The sequence below is a fragment of the Manis javanica genome, chromosome 4, assembly GCF_040802235.1.
Source record: "Manis javanica isolate MJ-LG chromosome 4, MJ_LKY, whole genome shotgun sequence".
In the NCBI taxonomy this organism is placed as follows: Eukaryota; Metazoa; Chordata; class Mammalia; order Pholidota; family Manidae; genus Manis; species Manis javanica.
Window position 1 is genome coordinate 5880385 of NC_133159.1, and position 17331 is coordinate 5897715.

The 17331-nt window shown below is 44.9% G+C and overlaps 1 protein-coding gene across 1 annotated transcript; it reads left to right on the plus strand.

Annotated features, from left to right (window-relative positions):
* Nucleotides 1–1596: 1596 nt before the first annotated feature.
* On the plus strand, nt 1597–16622 carry PARK7 (Parkinsonism associated deglycase). Its single transcript, XM_017650581.3, has 7 exons — nt 1597–1751; nt 2617–2730; nt 4053–4154; nt 5956–6015; nt 6909–6978; nt 10394–10480; nt 16259–16622. The coding sequence occupies exons 2-7, from the start codon at nt 2641–2643 to the stop codon at nt 16417–16419; spliced, it is 570 nt and encodes a 189-aa protein (XP_017506070.1). The 5' UTR covers nt 1597–1751; nt 2617–2640; the 3' UTR covers nt 16420–16622.
* Nucleotides 16623–17331: the final 709 nt, after the last annotated feature.

The following is a 17331-nucleotide window of genomic DNA, read 5'->3' on the forward strand; positions in this document are numbered from 1 at the left end:
CTGTCATTGTTATTGTGTGGCTGTCTCATGCTACAGCAGGCCACCAACATGGTTGTCTCCTGATAGAAGTTTACTAAGAGGATAAGAGCAAAACAGCCTGTCATCTCATGTTTTTTCTTTCCATCTACCTAAATCCCTCCTTGGTTCTTAAAGAACAGTCTGACCACTTCCTCTCCCTCTCTTTCTGTTCCCACAATCTTTCAAAGCTGAAAGGGGGTGGTTTTGCTTGCTTACTTTGCAAGTAGCCAAAGGTTAAGTCTTCCCAGAACTCCCAAAATGTTTTCTTAAAATGCCAAGTAATTATCTAAAGACACTTAAAACATTTTGCACAAGTGCAGTGTTGCAGGAGTTAAATTATAATTTTAAAATAAAATCCACTCTCACCACCATTGTAAGGATCACATGAAATATATTGAAGCACTTTATAAATTAACAAAAATAGCATTATTTCTTGAAAATATGCCTGCTTTTAGTATTTGATATTTAAAATACTGTTTGTCATATATTACTGGTGAGAGTGCTAAGTGATTCAATTTGTATGGAGTTGCTCAAATGTATTTACTACTTCTGGGAATTACCCTCCATTTATAACTTGCACAAGTAGCACATACGAATAAGGTTTTTCAATACAGTGCTGTCCATACAGAAAATGACTGAAAAATGAACCGTTATCAGAAGGGCACCAGTAAATAAACTATGGAACATGCCCACAATGTTGGGGGCGGCAGGGGCAGGAGAAGGGCATTCTTTTTATATGGAATGATCTCTAAAGTATTCACTTAATAAGGAAAATAGCAGTATTTTATTTGCTTGTGCTTGCATACTGGAAAGATACCCAGGAAACCGATATAACATTATCTGTAGGAGTGGAGATGAAACTGGATGGGAACATGAATAGGAGCCAATCTGTCCAATGTAATCCTTATCACTTCGGTTTTTGAAACTGGTAAAGGCATCGATATTAAAATACTCTTAAAATGAAACTTGCTTACTAGATTTATGTGCCCAACTCTGCGCTGATCCTGTGGATGCAAGAGCTTTGAGATCCCCAGAAAAATAAACTTTGAGAAATTAATACACGTGAAATCACTGCGCGCAAATAAACGCTAACAGGGTCGCCAGGGATCCAGTGACCGAGGTGGGGAAATGAGGTGGGGAGGGCTCGAAGCAAGAGCCTAATACATCGGGAGAAAGGGGGACAATGCAACAGGCAACCGAGGTGCACAGAAGCGTGAAGGAACAAGCGCACTTCATGGAAGTGCAAGTTTAACGTAGGTGACCGCTACTCCCACAGGCACCACGCCTCCGGGCTGTGGCTAAGAAAGGTTAAACGCAGCGCGCATCGGGGACGAACAGGACCGACCGTGCCCCAAGGAGCATGCGCGAGTCCACGGGATTCTCGTGGCGCCGGCTGTTCGGCCTGGACACAGCGTTGGGCGCACAACCGCGAAGGGTCAGGGAAAACCACTACCCTCCATTCTCCGAGGTGGGCGCAACCAGATATGACGTAATGGGACGCAAGCGGCCTGCGTCTGCGCAATGCAGGGGAATGGAAGGCGAGGCGGCGCGCGTCTGCGCAGTGTGGTGGGGCGAGAAGCCGGGCGGCGCGCGCCTGCGCAGTGCAGAGTCGAGGGCTCGGTGCGGAGGTGCGTTCCGGCGTGCGTCAGTCCCTGTGCGGCCCGGGTCCGTTCCTGTCGTCCCCGGTGCAGGAGTGCCGCCGCGCAGGCCGCGTCTGTGGGAAGAGAGGCGAGGTGCGCGTCGGGGCCCGGGGAGCGCACTTAGGCCTGGCGCTGCGGGCGGCGAGGGGACTCCGGGCGCACCCTCGGACAGGGGCCCGGAGCGCGCGGCGTGCCGGCGCTGGAGCTTCGGGAACGCGTACCGAGCGGCCTACCAGCCTGGAACTATTAATTGTTGAAGTGGTTTTATTAAAACCTATTTTGCATGGAAAACAAGCTCTCCAGAAAAAGAACAGGCTGGAAGCTGTTCAGACCCTGGTGGAGCAGCTGTCGTTTGCGAGAGAACCAAGTGCAGAGAAGGTCTAATTGGCTTGAGTTTAGCGAGGGGATTCCCGTCCTCCGTAATTACAAAAAAAGTGTTAAAATATTTAGCACAGTTAACCGCTCTCCCCCCAGAATTTTTAGTAGTTATTGGAAATTTAAAAAAAAATCCCCTCCAAAAATCTTAGACTGCTGAAGACTATTATTTTTTGCCCATAAAGTTAAGTTGACTCGTTTTTCTATGAAGTATTGCTTTAAAAAACTTAACTGTCCCGCCCATTATGTGAAATGCAAAACCCGTTAGACTTCGTATTTTAGACACTTCATATGCTATGTATTATTAGAAACCGGACGTTTTAAATGGCAAAAACAAAATTCTAAACAGTACCAGCATGTGTTAGCAACTTTGCTGCGTTTTTCATCTCAAAAACACAGCAATTTAAATTCTGTGTAAACCAATATTAACCTAACATGCTTTTTTCATACTCCAATTGTGTTTGTATATCAGACTTCTTCCCTAGGAGGCACTTAGTTAACTCTGCTTAAAAATATTTCTAAATGTAAAATTTTGGCTATTCCAGAGTTGCAATGAAAGTTTCTGAAAGAAAATTTTTTTTAGGTCTTTAAAACATACAACATAGAAATGGCTTCAAAAAGAGCTCTGGTCATCCTGGCTAAAGGAGCAGAGGAGATGGAGACAGTCATCCCTGTAGATGTCATGAGGAGAGCTGGAGTAAGTTCCCCAAGGCTTTCTAGCCCTCCCCCCTTGTAAAACAGTAGGATTTTTAAGAGCCGTTTTGAGTAAAATGATAGCGTATTTTGTGAAATGTCAAACACACACAATAGTACAGACCCTTTAATATACTTCATCTGTTTATCTGCTGTCCACATTAATACATGTTAACATCTTGCCGTATCTCTTTCAGACTCATTTCTTGAAGAACAAATGCTCTTAAAACTAAACCATTTGCAAAGCCCTCTGTAAATTTCCTCAATACTATTTCCTTTCTGGCCATAGCGATGACTGCTCTCCTTACCTTGATGTGTATCCGTCCCATGCATGTCTTGAAAGTATCTTTGAACTCGAGTCCTCATTCTGCATGTCTCTTATATGTCTGTAACTGTAGTGAACACTTACGTAGCATTTACTGAGGGCTGGGATTGATAGGCACCTGTAGAAATTTATTCAAATCTTACAACCTCCCTATGAGTTACTGCCATCCTCATTTTACAGTCGAAGAAACTGAGGCACAGAGACACCAAATATAGTGCCCACATTGTAGAGTTAATAAGTGGAAGAGCCAGTACTCAGACTCTGGCAGTTTGGCCCCAGAGTCTGTTAACTTCTGTTGAGCTCTGGTTCCGTAAGTGAAGATACATATAGATCCAGTTTGTTGATTTAAAATTGGCTGTTAGTATTGCATGGTATGAATATGCTGCAGTCTTCATTTTTCTAGTATATTGTTTCATGGCATTACAGTACTGTAATATTCTTATACAGGCTTCCTTCTGCAAATGTGGAAGATTTTTCAGGCTCTGAGCCTAAAAAAATGAAATTGCTAGGCCAAAGGACAGCCTATAGTTGGTGTTACTGGATTTTGTCAAATAACTCCAAAGTGCCACTGTGTGGATCCCCCCAGAAGTACAGGGAAATATCAGTTTTCCAGTATCAGCTTTTGGTATTGCCAACTTTGTAAAGTTTTGCAAGATAAGAGTAGTATTTTGGTGTTTTAACTTGCATTTCTATCTTAAGAAAATACTGTGAGGTTTAAATGGCAACAGTAGCTTTGCAAGATGAATTATTAATAGGATAATCATATAATTTATAACCCAAACCAGAACACTTGTGGAGAGAAAGGACCAGGGTGTAAATCAGAACTGTCCCATGTAAGCCAGGACAGACCTAGGTATTAGATCTGTTTAACTAGCTTAAAGACAGCATGGTTTTGTTGCAGTATTTCCTGCCAAGTTATTTTAAAACACGGGGAAGCTGTGAAAATGTTACTCTGGATTTATGTTTCAGTATTAACTATCATGATGATATCTTTCTCTTAGATTAAAGTCACCATTGCAGGTCTGGCGGGGAAAGATCCAGTACAGTGTAGCCGAGATGTTGTCATTTGTCCTGATGCCAGTTTGGAAGATGCCAAAAAAGAGGTTTGTTCTCCATACCTGGAATTACTACTTCCTAGGGTTTCCTTATCAGTTTCTTGAAATGTCTTTTGACTGCATCTAAGGCTTTGTTAGCGTAGAGTTACTTTAAGAAAGTTACTTCGCTTGGAAGTCCAGGGCTTTGTCTTTTTCTACTCTCTGTCCATGGGGCCTGGCAGTGCACTGATACTGCATGTGCTCAGTAGGGTTGGGTAGGGTGAGGGGTAGAGGATGGACAGGGCCCTTTCTCAATACTCTTCTGCTAACACAGGCAGCCTTGCCGCCTATCATGACTTTGTTGTTTGCTACAAGAGCACCTTCTAGCCACATTTCCAATTAATTTTGTATTCGTTATTTGAAAGCTACTTTTTACTTTTCCGCTTTCATTGTGTGTGATTCATCTTACAGGGAACAACTCATACTTGAGCAGTGGTTGAATTAAGGGAGGAGTAAGAGTTCTACATAAATTGTTACCAGCTTTTCATTATTTTCAAAATTATTTTTGAGGGTAACCGCACTTTTGGGAAGCGTCAAGACCTGAGGTCCTTGTCCTCGGAAGCATGCCTTCCAGGTGTGCACAGACACTGATGCACGGCCTGTCATGGGGTTCAGTACTGTGCAGGCCAGCGTGCCAGGGGTGTGGGCTTGGGGCAGGGATGTGGCGCGAGGAGCAGAGCCAGCTCATGGACAGCCCTTTGTGCCCTGCTGTAGAACCTGGGAGCGTGATTCCCATGCGCAACTCTCCTAAAGTGCATGGAAAAAGGTTTATTCCTTTCTAATAAGTTCAGATCTTTCAATGCTAGATTGTGAAGTATTCGAGTATTGGTGTTTACATATAAATTGTTGAAATTTTGTAAGTAGCATGTTAAATGTGAGAGTAGAAGTAAATATTCCTCTGTTCTTTTACATACTGTGGTGTCTAGGTATTTTAGAGCAGTGGTACCTTTGTGTCTATTCACATTCTAAAAGGAGTGAAAGAAATTCTGTCTTTGCATATTTTCGTTTTACTATTGCTTGGTATTAAAAGTACAGTATGGTTAGTCTTTAAAAGTAATTTTAAGTAGTGTACGTTGCACTACACATGTACTAAATTTTCATATTATAATTTGCTTAGTGACTAAATTAAAAAAAATTTTTTGACATATTAAAGTATGTTAAACCAATTTCCATTTTTGGAGTTTCAACACATTTGAAATCATTAGATTTCTAAGATGTTTTGGTGTTCAGGATACAAAATTACTACATCATTTTTCCTCCCTCAAATTCATTTTTCATAAAGTTAAAAAAAATTTTTTTCTTTACCTTTTACTTAAAATTTATTTTTCTTTTAATTATTTTTATTACTGTGTACATTCTCATCGAAAAAGTAATTCATACAGTATGGATATACCTAAAGTCAAAATGTCAAATGTCCCTTTCCCTGTGTCCTCTCCCCTCCAGCCCACAGCACCCCTGGTTAGCAGTTGGGGAAGCACCTTTGCCTGTGATTATCTGTACACTGTAGACACATATGTGGGGGATGTACATTCCATGTGTATGGAATGTGCACATACATCTATATACACATACTTTTTGTAAGAATGAGATAATGCTACACCTGTAATTCTGCAACCTGGTCTTCCTTTTATGTTAGTATATACAGATTTTTTTGCTAATTACAACATTCCATCATAGACATACATCTTTATTTAACTCTTTTGTGAACAATTTTTTGCTTTGACCTACATTTAAAATATGAAAGTGTTACTGCACTATTTAATGCACATTCAAATTCAATGTTTTTACTTTTTTTTTTTTATTGTTACAGGGTCCTTATGATGTAGTGGTTCTGCCAGGCGGCAATCTGGGTGCACAGAACTTATCTGAGGTAAAAACTGTGTGAAGAAAGTATTTCAGCATCTGCTTTGTGTTCTGTAATTCTGTTACTATTAAAATATTTCAGGAAGAAGTCTGTGAATAAAATAGGAAGGGGAAATTTAAAAAATGGTGCTGTAGCTTAATTTGGAAAATATTTCTAGTAACATTTGCTCTGTTCGTGGAGCATATTTCGTGGAGCTGAATTCGTGGAGCAATTATTTATGAACACTATGAACAAATTCAGTGAATATAGTCCAAATATAAGACCGCTCATTTTTTCCCCCTTAGTAGCAGGAGAATGATCTAATGCTGTGTGAATAGTTAAGCCCAGAAAAGTAAAAGATTGACTGTCTCTTCAGTAGTTGGGGTTGGGACGGTTGCAGGGGGCTACAGGGGCCTGCCAGAATGAAAAATGGCATGCAAAGAGGCGACTGCATCTTCGTTAAGTAGTACGGGAGGAGTCAGCTGCAGAAGGGAGGGCAGGGCAAAGGGGAGCTCATGATGCAGGTCGAAGCAGGTGTTTGGGAATGCGGGGCCCTGTTCCTGACTGTGCCATCTGGAAATAGCAAAACCCCACGGCCTCTGCCTCTGCCCGCTTCTCCCTGGAGTGCAGAATGGCAGGGGTCGTTGTGAGCAAGGGAAATTGTGTTTCTCATCTCATCTTTAAACGTCTTTAAGAAAGGGATGCCTTTCTCTCACAGTAAAAGCCTCAGTTGGGTTTAAGAATATAGAAACATATTATGTATTTGATAACTTTTATATTAATGATATAGAAATATTTAAAATATTCAGATTTGAAGATCTTGTGGTCTGAGCTAAAATCAGATTCTACCAACGTTTCTAGCCAGAGATTGGCTTGTGGTTTCATAATAACTTGGTGTGTTTTTGGTTTTCTTTAAATAGTCTGCTGCTGTGAAAGAGATACTGAAGGAACAAGAAAACAGGAAGGGCCTCATAGCTGCTATCTGTGCAGGTAAAGTGCAGACCATCCTGTGTTAAAGTGTGTTGTTGGTTTTCTTCAAAAAGTATGTGATGAATGGTCTTTAACTATAAGTTTGTTCCGAATACTTTTCCTCTTCATAAAGGGCGGAGGGCCTCTGTATCGGCCTGTATAGTTTGGGTGGCATGAAGGTGGTGTCATTTCAGAAATAAGTAGACATGTTCTGTTCTCAGCTATTCCATGCCTTTAGTCTACATTCCGTGAAACTTAAATGTTTTCTGTGTTTGGTTGACCTTGGAGGAACATAAGGCCCTCTGGAATTCAGTAAACAGCTTGTTACAGCAAATTGCTATGCCAGAGAGTATTTCTGCCAGCACACAGTCAGCAAGAATCGGCAGACATAAGCATAACAGCTCTGCACTGTGCTTGCCCGTGGATTCAGAGGCCTCGGGCAGCCCGATCCTCAGGGCCGAGTACGGGACCGTAGGCCCTTAATCTGCCACATAATTTAGAATAGATGTTCCCACCTCTTTGAAACTTGGTTATACTTTGTTTTCTGATACCATTTTAAAATTCATTCTTGTTGCTCTAATTATCAAATGATATTCTGCCATCTTGCATTTTTTTCCATAGTGTAATTTTTGGCCAGTGCCTTCCTTGCTAATAAGTCTTTATTAAGTGTTTGTCAAAAGAGCGAATAAATAAGCAAATGGATGGATTTGATAAAACATTGATACTTTGTTCAATACAATAGACTTTTTAAAAGAAGTTACAGGCCAAGGATCCTGGAGACTTTGCATTAGATCAGTGATTCTCAGAGTTGTTTCAGAGTTTGTAAGGTGAAAGCAGATATCAAGACATTAGTTCTCCTTCTCTCACAGGAGTGACATCAGAGTGTGACGATGCCATCATTTGGGCATGACGTGTGTGCTTGAGCACTCTTGTGCTGTAAAAGTTTCCCAGTTTTAATTTCTAACGTGGCATAACCACATAAAAGCTAAAGGGGTTCTCAGCCTGGGTGTTTGGGACCCACTGCAGTAGCAATGGGGAAGGACTGCAGGGCGTCCACCCTGGCAGCCCCATCCTTGGGTTCCAGTCAGCACTAGTCTCCTGACCTGCCCTTGGGGCACAGGGATTTATCTCCGCTGGAGGACACTGCAGCCCAACAGCTGCACCCCTCTTTGGGGAGGAGGCCATAGGTCCTATTAGTTGTCTAAAGGCTTCATCCAGTTGCCCTCCACCCCCACCCCAGCCTCATTTTCAGGAGCTCTAATCAAAGGAAGAGTTTGGGCTTTGCTGAAAGTAAAACCACATGTCTCTCTGTCATTCTGTGTCGCTGAGAAGTTAGCCATCTTTGGTGCACTGTTGTGTGCTTAGGCAATCTTGAATGCCATGCTGAGGAGCTTAGGCCTTAGAGTCATTTAAGGCAGCATTAAAAGATAAACAGCACTTTACCAGTGTGTTTCCATTGTTAAAATATCCTGCAGTGCTCTTCCTGTTACTGCAAAAAATGGGAAGTGTGATGAAAAATAAGATTCTCAGGTGTCACAGTTAGGGGTCAGGAATTGTTTATTGAACCAAAAGATTATTAGTTTAGTGCCTGGTATTGAGTGAATGAGAGAGACAAATTGGAAGGGAGATTATCTTGAGAGGAAAAAAAACAAGATTGACTCTGAGCAGAGGATGAGGAAGGAAGCCTGGAAGTGGAGGAGCCGGCAGCTGTCATGCCCGCGCCCTGCACCAGCTCCAGACACCTGCAGGAGCTGGGGCGCCGGCCTCGTGGTGTGCTCTCTGTAATTACCACACGGTGGCGCTGTTGCCTTTGCTCTCTTGGCTGCCCAAGGGGAGTCTGTATTGGACCCTCTGCCCCCTGATTTGAGCTGGGTCCCTGCTGCAGACTCAGCAGCATTTTCACGTATCAGAATTTCAAGTAATAAGAGTAGTTAAATATCTCCTCTAAATTTCCTAAGAGAATTCTTAAGCCCCAAAAAGCAATAATTACAAACTTACCATGATAAGTAAGACAGTGAATTCCTGTAACATAACAATATTAACATTTCTGTATTTAGCAGTGTCATCAGTTGAACGGAGTAGCCTAAAATTCCTAATTACTGTACAATCACTCTCCTTGCTGTACAATCATCTCTTGAGGTTCGCTTAAAATGCAAGATAATGTAGGTAATTATTTCTTAATTTCCTTAAGATCTTACAAAATAAGTAATTCATGAATCCGTTCAAATCAAAATTGAGTGATAATTATTCAGTCTCTACAGACTTTTAAAATCTATACAAAGCAGTCTTGTATGTGGAATAAAAGTACGGTGGAGAGAGGCAGCAGATCTACTTGAGGCTTTTGATTTAAGATATAAATCAGGACTTGGTCTGCAACTAACACCCGATGTTAGGCAGAAAGCCTGTGTAATTAAGTATTATTTGTTTGGTCTTCCTGTTGGTAGCAGCTGTGATCTGAGTAGCCTGTAGGTATATTGTGTAACTACTTTCTCCTTGGATTTGTACTGGAAAAGAAAAGGTCAGTAAGAGCAAGTGCTCAGGTTTGTTGAAGTTAGAGAGTACGGAGATCAAGGCGCTGTTCTAAAGCATGTTTTTCTAGGCTTTTCATGAGACCTTAGAAAGTGTATAGTATCTTAGAGAAAAAAGAATATTGTTCTTTCAAGGTTTTAAAATTATATAACAGGTATAAAATTTTGCTTTTAGTTCTTATTTTAGGTCTGTTACATACAAAACATGCTTGTGATGAGAATAAAGTTGACAGTTTTCAGTGAATACGTTTGGATAAAAATCTCAAATTACAAACTACGTGTTTTTAAAAACTTGGAGAGAGAGAGAGGCACAGAGGATAATAAACTGCTGAGCATGGCTCTTCTCTTAGGTGGTTTTGATAAAGAAACGCTAGTGCCTTTATATCTGAGACTTGTAGGCATTTCACATCTATCTTCAGAGCTGGATAATGTCCTATTCATTTTAATAATCTTACCATCTGGTATAGATGGATGGATTAGTATGTAGAATAGCAACGAAGTCCAGGAGTTGGGAGAATACCAGTTGCCTGTAGTGTGTAACTAAATCTCCCATTTGCCATGAGCAAGGCAGGCCATGTAGGCCTCTGTGGTCCCCCCTGCTCTGTGCTCGCCACCCATTTCTTGGGGGAGCTCATCTGCTGATCTGTATGCTCCTCGGATACCAAGGTAAATCTTTATGATTAAATGATTACTGACATACTTGAGTTTGTACACTTTTGCCAGATGTGCTCCGCAGATGGCTTATTATAAACGTATTTTATCTCTCATACTAAGTGTCTGATTTTGAATCATAAGGATATTTTAGGTAAGAGCCTCCTGATTTTGAAGAATACTTTTGCTCTTATAATTTTTTAAACATGGGTTTTTTAATATCTACTCTTAAACCTTTTTATTAACCTTCTTTTAAGGTCCTACGGCTCTGTTGGCTCATGAAATAGGTTTTGGAAGCAAAGTTACAACACACCCGCTTGCTAAGGACAAAATGATGAATGGAAGTAAGTATACATTCTATTTTAAAGTACACAAAAGACCTCAGAAAACTCTGATTTAGCATCATTCCCCTCCTACCATAGTCTGACACACAGAGATTCTTGGTGGGTTGAGGTGTACACCTTGCTTTCTTTGCCAGCACTCTAACTGGCGAGGTGGAGCTCGCTGTGGGCAGAGTGGCCGTGCGTGTGGTCTCTGCGTATGTCCTGATGGGCTGAGCCAGAGGCCAACTGGAGTCCTGGTTGTCACTGATTGAAGTGATTACGAAATGCCAGTTTAACTAGTATTTTTACTAAATACTTTGCCAGTGGCCAGAGGGTAAATTTTAAACCTTGACAGCAATTTCAGAAAGTGCCCTTTTGCCCACAGTCCAGAGTGAAATGAACCTTGCTCCCCTCCTTCAGAAAATGCCTGGTTGGCAGACTGTTTCTGTCAGTGACATGTAGACATTTGACTTTTAATTATTAATTTATTTTTAAAAGAAACCCATTTCTGTTCATGGTTTAAAAATGCAACCATTACAGAAGGTGAGTGAGGTAAAAAAAATAAATGCTCCTCCTCTAACTTCCCCACACCCTTTCTACTTTTCAGAGGTAACTTTTGTTAAAAGTTTCCTGTTTACCTCTAGAATTTTCTCTGCACATACTCATCCTTTGAAGTTTATTATTTTTACTCAGATGAAGTCTGTTAAATGTGTTACTCTGCAGCTTGCTTTTTTAATCTAACACTGTATTTTTTTTTTTTGGTAATTTATCAAATTTTCTTTAATTCTTTTGTGCTTCTACTTGAAAATATGCCACCATCTCTGTCTTCTAGGAGTTAACAGCTTGCAGAGACATATACATCAAATTTTAAAATAGAAGGCAGTATACAATTAACAGCAAAACAGTGTAGCCAAGCACCTGGATGTACAGTTATATAATGATGGATGCTTCCTCAGTAACAGCTACTCAGCGTGACATTAAGCACCACCCAGGTAGTGTCTTTTGCCAGACAGGTGGTGTCTTCTTCTGCCATCTGTCTCTGGAGCATAGCTAACAGAGAGGCAGAGACCCTGGCACTTGCCAAGAGAAAGGAAAAACACAATAGTGTGGATGTTTGCAAGAGATTCAGAAATTTCTACTTAGAAACGAAAAATGTTTGTCTGGCGTTCAACCAGTGAGGAAACTGCGTGACTGGCTCTGTTTAAAACATCAGCCAACCAGCAGTCGGTGAATAAACAAAAAGAACAATAATAGCAAAACTGATGTACAGACAGCCGTGCAGCTGGTACATTTTCCCCATCTCAGCCCTGCTTGGGCCAATTCTGAACTACAACGAATGGAGCAGTTGACAACGAATGGACTTACCGTTTCACAGCAAAGTCAAGTGATACATTTTCACTCTATCGCTTTTTCTTTTAAATTAAGACCTTATTTTTTAAAGTAGTTTTATGTTCACAACAAAATTAAGCAGAAATGGAGAGTTCCCATTTTCCCGCCCCCATACACACCCAGGCTCCCCTGCTGTCCCTTCCTGCACCAGTGGGCACCTTTGTTAGCATGATGAGTCTGCAGGACGTGTCACCACCCAAAGTCCAGTTTACATTAGGGTTCACTCTTTGTGGTGAACATGCTGCATACTCTCAGATTTGATCCAAAGTTTTATCTTCTTGAAAATCTATAATATCTTTGCTACAAAGATACTAAGTTGCCAAATCATCTGTATGAAATTGATTTTTAAAAAGGCTCTGGTTTCCAGGCATTTTTTTAAATGTAGAATTTAATTTACTTTGACCTGTAGGTGGGTTTTGGAGGGTCAGAAATCTCCGTCCGTCAGGTTGCCTTGGCATGTAATGACATATGAGAAGGAGACTTGAGCAGAACACTTCACTCCGCCGTCTCAAGGTGTATGTCTCCTTGTAATGCCTCGAGAACATCAAGGTTGATCAGGAATAGGAAAGTGTCCATTGTTAACTCTTAGGCATTCGCGGAGTACACTCTCCCGTGTGTCACCGCGCTGGAGCCCCAAGGCCTGGCCGCTGTTGGCTTCACAGATGAGGAAACAGGTCTAGAGAGGTGAGGCCACCTGCCCCTAGTCAGGCCAGAACTCAGGCCTCGTCTGTGCTACTGAGGCTCCTACACACGTGTTGGTTCGGAGGTAGTGCTTTTAGTCAGTGAATCCTATTGTAAGAAAAAAATGTTTGAAATGTCCGCCCTTCAGAACATTCTGAGAAATGGAGGTGTGATCACTTCCGGGCGGTCTGTGGTGAGGCCCTTCTGCTTGTCTTCCTCATCATGAACTTAATAGATCAGTGTGGAATTTTTTTACTCAGATAAGCAATCCAATCTGAAGGGACACAGTCTTTCCATCTCTCAGTTTTAAAATAAGTAGGTTGTGACTTTAATCTTTTTTAGTTCTTGTCTGTCTCTTGTTCTAGTAAGCATCTGAATGCCAGTCACTTTGGTGAGCCGTGAAGAGCGAGATCTCCAGAGCCAGGGCATGGCCATGGCTCCCGACTCTGCCACTGGGCAGAGCAGGGACCTTAACTCTCCGAGCCTCAGTTTCCTCATCTGTCATCCAAGGTTAAGGGTAGCACCTGCCTCACAAGGTTGTTGACAGGCTCCGTGAGTCAGGATGTTAGTGTTGCCTGGCCCCTCGCCGTGCTGGAGGGCAAGCTGGTTGGTGCCCCACTCAGGGCTCAGTGCTATCCTAGCACCACCACCCTGCCTGCTGGCGTTTGGTGTGAGCAGATTCCTGCAGTAGTCTGGCGGCTGTCATCCCAGTCTCCCCAGAGAGAAGTGAGGCTTAGAGAGCTCAGACAGCTGCTGACCGGCAGGCCTGGGACCTGGACCCACAGCCGCTGCACTCAGGGGCTGGCTCCTTTTCCTCCAAGGGCCAGGCTGTAAGTATTTTGTGATTTCTGGGACTCAGGGTCTCTGTGACAGCCACTCAGCTGCAGTGGCTCAGGAGGAGGTGTAGCCCAGGTAGTGAGGTGTGCACCCGTGAAAGCAGCTGCTAGATGCTAGATACTAGCCCTGCACCCAGTTTCTTTTTCTCTGCAGAGACTTCCCAGTTTTGGGGGTTGGTTTAAAGTTAAAAGAAATGAGTGCATTGTACTCTTTGAGTTTGGGGTGTGAACTTGCTGAGTGTCTTCTGGTTCCAGGGCCCTGCGCTCTGTCTCTGCCCCTGCCGCGCTAGGTGGAGGTCTTTGATGAGTGTAGACCTTTTCCTCTTCCTGGTGGAAAATTTGAAAAGAACTGTGGGACTTGAACATCTTTTCCAGTTCAAGCTGTGTTTGCAGTAAGCAGGCTGTTGGGAGGCGCGCCCACGCGCCCCTGCCCCGCAGTCCGGCCCAGCTCTGGGAGAGCCAGCCCAGCTTGTTTTCCAGCTCAGCGTCGGAACGTCCCTTGGCCTGCTTTACCATCAGGAAGCGAGGGTAGATGGTGCAGACCTTTCCCTCTCAAGCCAGGGATCCTCCTTTCCTCCTCAATAGTGTAACTAGGAAATTTCCGACATGCTGTGCTGAGCTCCTTCAGTGGGTGATTCGGTTCTGGCGAGGATAGCGAGGCATAAGTTGCTTAGGTATTGCTGGTCCACTCTGAAAGGATATGGGCATCAGTATGTGGTTTTGCAAGCTCATTAACTCAGCAGAAGCACATTGTTTCCGCTTTAAGGGGGTCAGTAAATGACCTGCTTCTGTATGTGTTCATTTACCAAACATTTCCTGAGGTCGTCCTCGGGCTCAGGAACAGCGAAAGGAACAAGGTGAAGCCGTAGCACAGGCTGAGTGGGAGGCTGGCGGGCTGTGTGCTGAATGGGGGCAGGGAAGAGCGGTGGTCGGCTGTGGTGTGCGACCGCGGAGCCCTGCCAGCTCCCACTCCTCCCCTAAGTCTGTCCTTTGTGTCCTGTGTCAGGACGCGGCGCCACCACCCAGTGGCCCTGGACAGGCAGCTGGGAGTCATCTGCTGTCTCCCCGTGTCCGACCTTCCCTCCGTCCCTGTCACTGCTGTCCCCAGCCAGGTCACTGTTAGCTCCCCCCTGGATGGCAGGTCCTTTTCCATCTTCCTGTCGTTCCTTCCAGTCGGTCTCTGTGCAGCCCAGACCCAGACGGCTCTCACCTTGACAGGGGGCTCGGTCGCCCCCTGGGTGCTGGAGAAGTCGGCAGGTGGCTCCTGGGGGACAGCTGGCCACTCTTTGTAAAGAGCTTCTGGTGGTGCTGAGCGCGGGGTGGCGGAAAGGGCTGTGAGGCCGGGATCCTGGGCGGAGGAGCCCGGGGGGCGGTCACTTCTTCGTTCCTTCACCTGATACCTGGGGACACCATGGTGCCGCCGGTGTCCTGGGCCAGCCGGGCAGAGGAAGGCCCTGCCACGGAGAGTAAACGGTAAACAAGGAGACATCATTCACGGACAGTCAGGGCGCTGGTCGAGCTGTCCTAGCCGCCTGATGAGGAGTCACAGGTGCCTGCGCTGGGCGGGGTGCTGCCCGAAGGAAAGCGTTTAGAGCTGGGCAGCAGCGAGGAGCGCACCTGGGATGCGGCCTGGTGGGGAGCGCTGAGGCCGTGGGGTTGCGGTCCTTGCACTGCTGGCCCTCAGGAGCAGAGCCTGGGCCTGCGCAGGGCGGAGGGCCGTAGGTGGTGGCGATCGCTGAGTTCCAGCATAGGAGATGCACGCTTGTTACTGTATTTGCAAAAACATGGCCGACTGGGGGATGTGCGAAAGTAGCCCTGGGAGGCGAATGTGGCCTCTCCCTCCGCACGTGCCCCCTGCAGCGCGGTATGTGTGCTCTTTGCTGTGTCTCTGAGGTGGCGGAGTGTGGGCAGAGGCCGTCTGCAGTACAGGCAGTTCTGCCTGCAGCCTGTTCCCCCCCCCAGCAGTTTGTAGGGAAGGAAAACAGTTTTCCTGGTACTCTTCTGAGCTGTTGGCTGAGACCCCTGTAATTAAAAGATTAATAAGAGAAAAATAAAGAGAAGTTGGTTAACATTATACCTCATGTGCACATGGAAGTAGCTCCCCGAGGTGGAGTTCTGGCTTAAATGCCATCTGACTAGGGGAAGGGGAGCAGGGAGGCGGGTCTCTCAGAGGGGAGTCCGTGATCCTTAGGGAAGATGAAGGGGCCCTTGAATAGACGGGAGGAATGATAGTTTGTGACAGTTTGTCTGAGTATGGTGTCCACTAGTTTCCTTCCCTGTGACAAGAGTCAGTCCTCCCTGGCTGTTGAAATGCCCAGGGGCGTACTGATGGCCATTGGGTTCCTTCTGGAGGATCCATCTGCAGGCAGAGACGGGAGTCCAGAGAAAGCCCCTCGCTGCATGTGCTGTTTTTCAAGTGCCTGCAGCTCCAAGTTGTCAGTGTGTTAGAGTGGCGTCTTTGGGGGCGGCATGTCCTCGACCCCCACAGTCACATTTGAGGTGGCATACTCCGCTACCCTTCAGACTGCAGAATGGCGGTGTGAGCATTCACGGCATGACAGAGACCGTGAGTGACCAGCGCTCAGCCCCCAATCTCGGGCAACACTTGAAGGCATTATAGCTGCATTTAACTTCTGCGTGTGGGTTTTGTTTCGGCAGCTGTCAGTTTCTCTAGCTGCTTGCTGGGCACAGCTTCTTTAAATCTTCATACTGAGCTTTGAGGAGCTTGGGGTGCCTAATAAAAGTTTTCAAATGGCTGGCTACAGTGTTGTGGTCTTTTTTGTTTTTAATTTATGTGAGACCAATAACATACTGCCACAGGGAATTGACTTTCTAAGTGACGCTTGTCCAGAATAGCCCATTAGGATTAACCCGTTTTGTTTTTACTTGGAAGGTCATTACAGCTACTCCGAGAACCGAGTGGAGAAGGACGGCCTGATCCTCACCAGCCGGGGGCCAGGAACCAGCTTTGAGTTTGCTCTTGCCATTGTGGAGGCGCTGAGCGGCCAGGCGGTGGCTGAGCAAGTGAGGGCCCCTCTCGTCCTTAAGAATTAGAGCAGAAGCATGCATGCTGGGCTAGAGAAACAGGCCGTTTGTGATGAGTTCTCGGTGCATTCGCTTTAAACGGAATAGCAGTTCTGTACAGAGAACACGTGTGTGTGGTTGTGAAGTGATAGTGACACAGTGACTCCTCGACCTGCAGTTGTCCCCACATTTCTGAACCTCGAATGCAAAAATAAACAGCGCTTAGCAAACTACTGATTGTTCTTTATCTCTGGCCTCTCGTTTTGTGTACGTGTGTGTGAAGCAAACGGTATGATTAGTTTCATTGCAGCTCCTAACTGCTGATAGATCGACCGAAGTAAATGTCTAGTGAGCACAGTTTACACAGCAAGGAGGGAAGCATGAAAGCAAAGAGTTACGGTTTTCTCCCATGTTAACAGTGTAGCTTTAAAGTGCTATTAGAAAATACCAGTGAGGTTGGCTGTAGCGGTGAGGTTTTGTAAATCAGTTCCTTTCCTCCATTGCAGAAAGAGTCCTCAGGTGGAATTGAAAACTTTGAGGCTGGCCCAGCTTCTCTTCCCCTCCTCAGGTTACAGCTCCTAGCCGTTCACCTTTGTGGGTGAAGCACACTAGGGGTTGACCCCCCAACGCGGGCCCAGTTACTCAGAGCCTATTATACCCCGACAACAGGACCCAGGTAAGACCAGTCAGTAGTTGAGACTCAGTTCTGGAGCCTCAGCCACACCTGCTGATGTTTGCTCCCTGCCGGGGGGTCAAGACAAGTGGTAAACCTGGAGCCTCCGGCAGCCCCTCGTCACTGAGGAAGGAGCCCACTCCAGCACGGCCCCAACATGAGAGGCAGAGTGCTGGGGATGCCACCTGACCCCCGCTCTGGCCGGGCCTAAGCAAGAACAGCTCTTGGAATTCATACCATTAGCTGACAAATTCCCCTTTTTGTCTGTG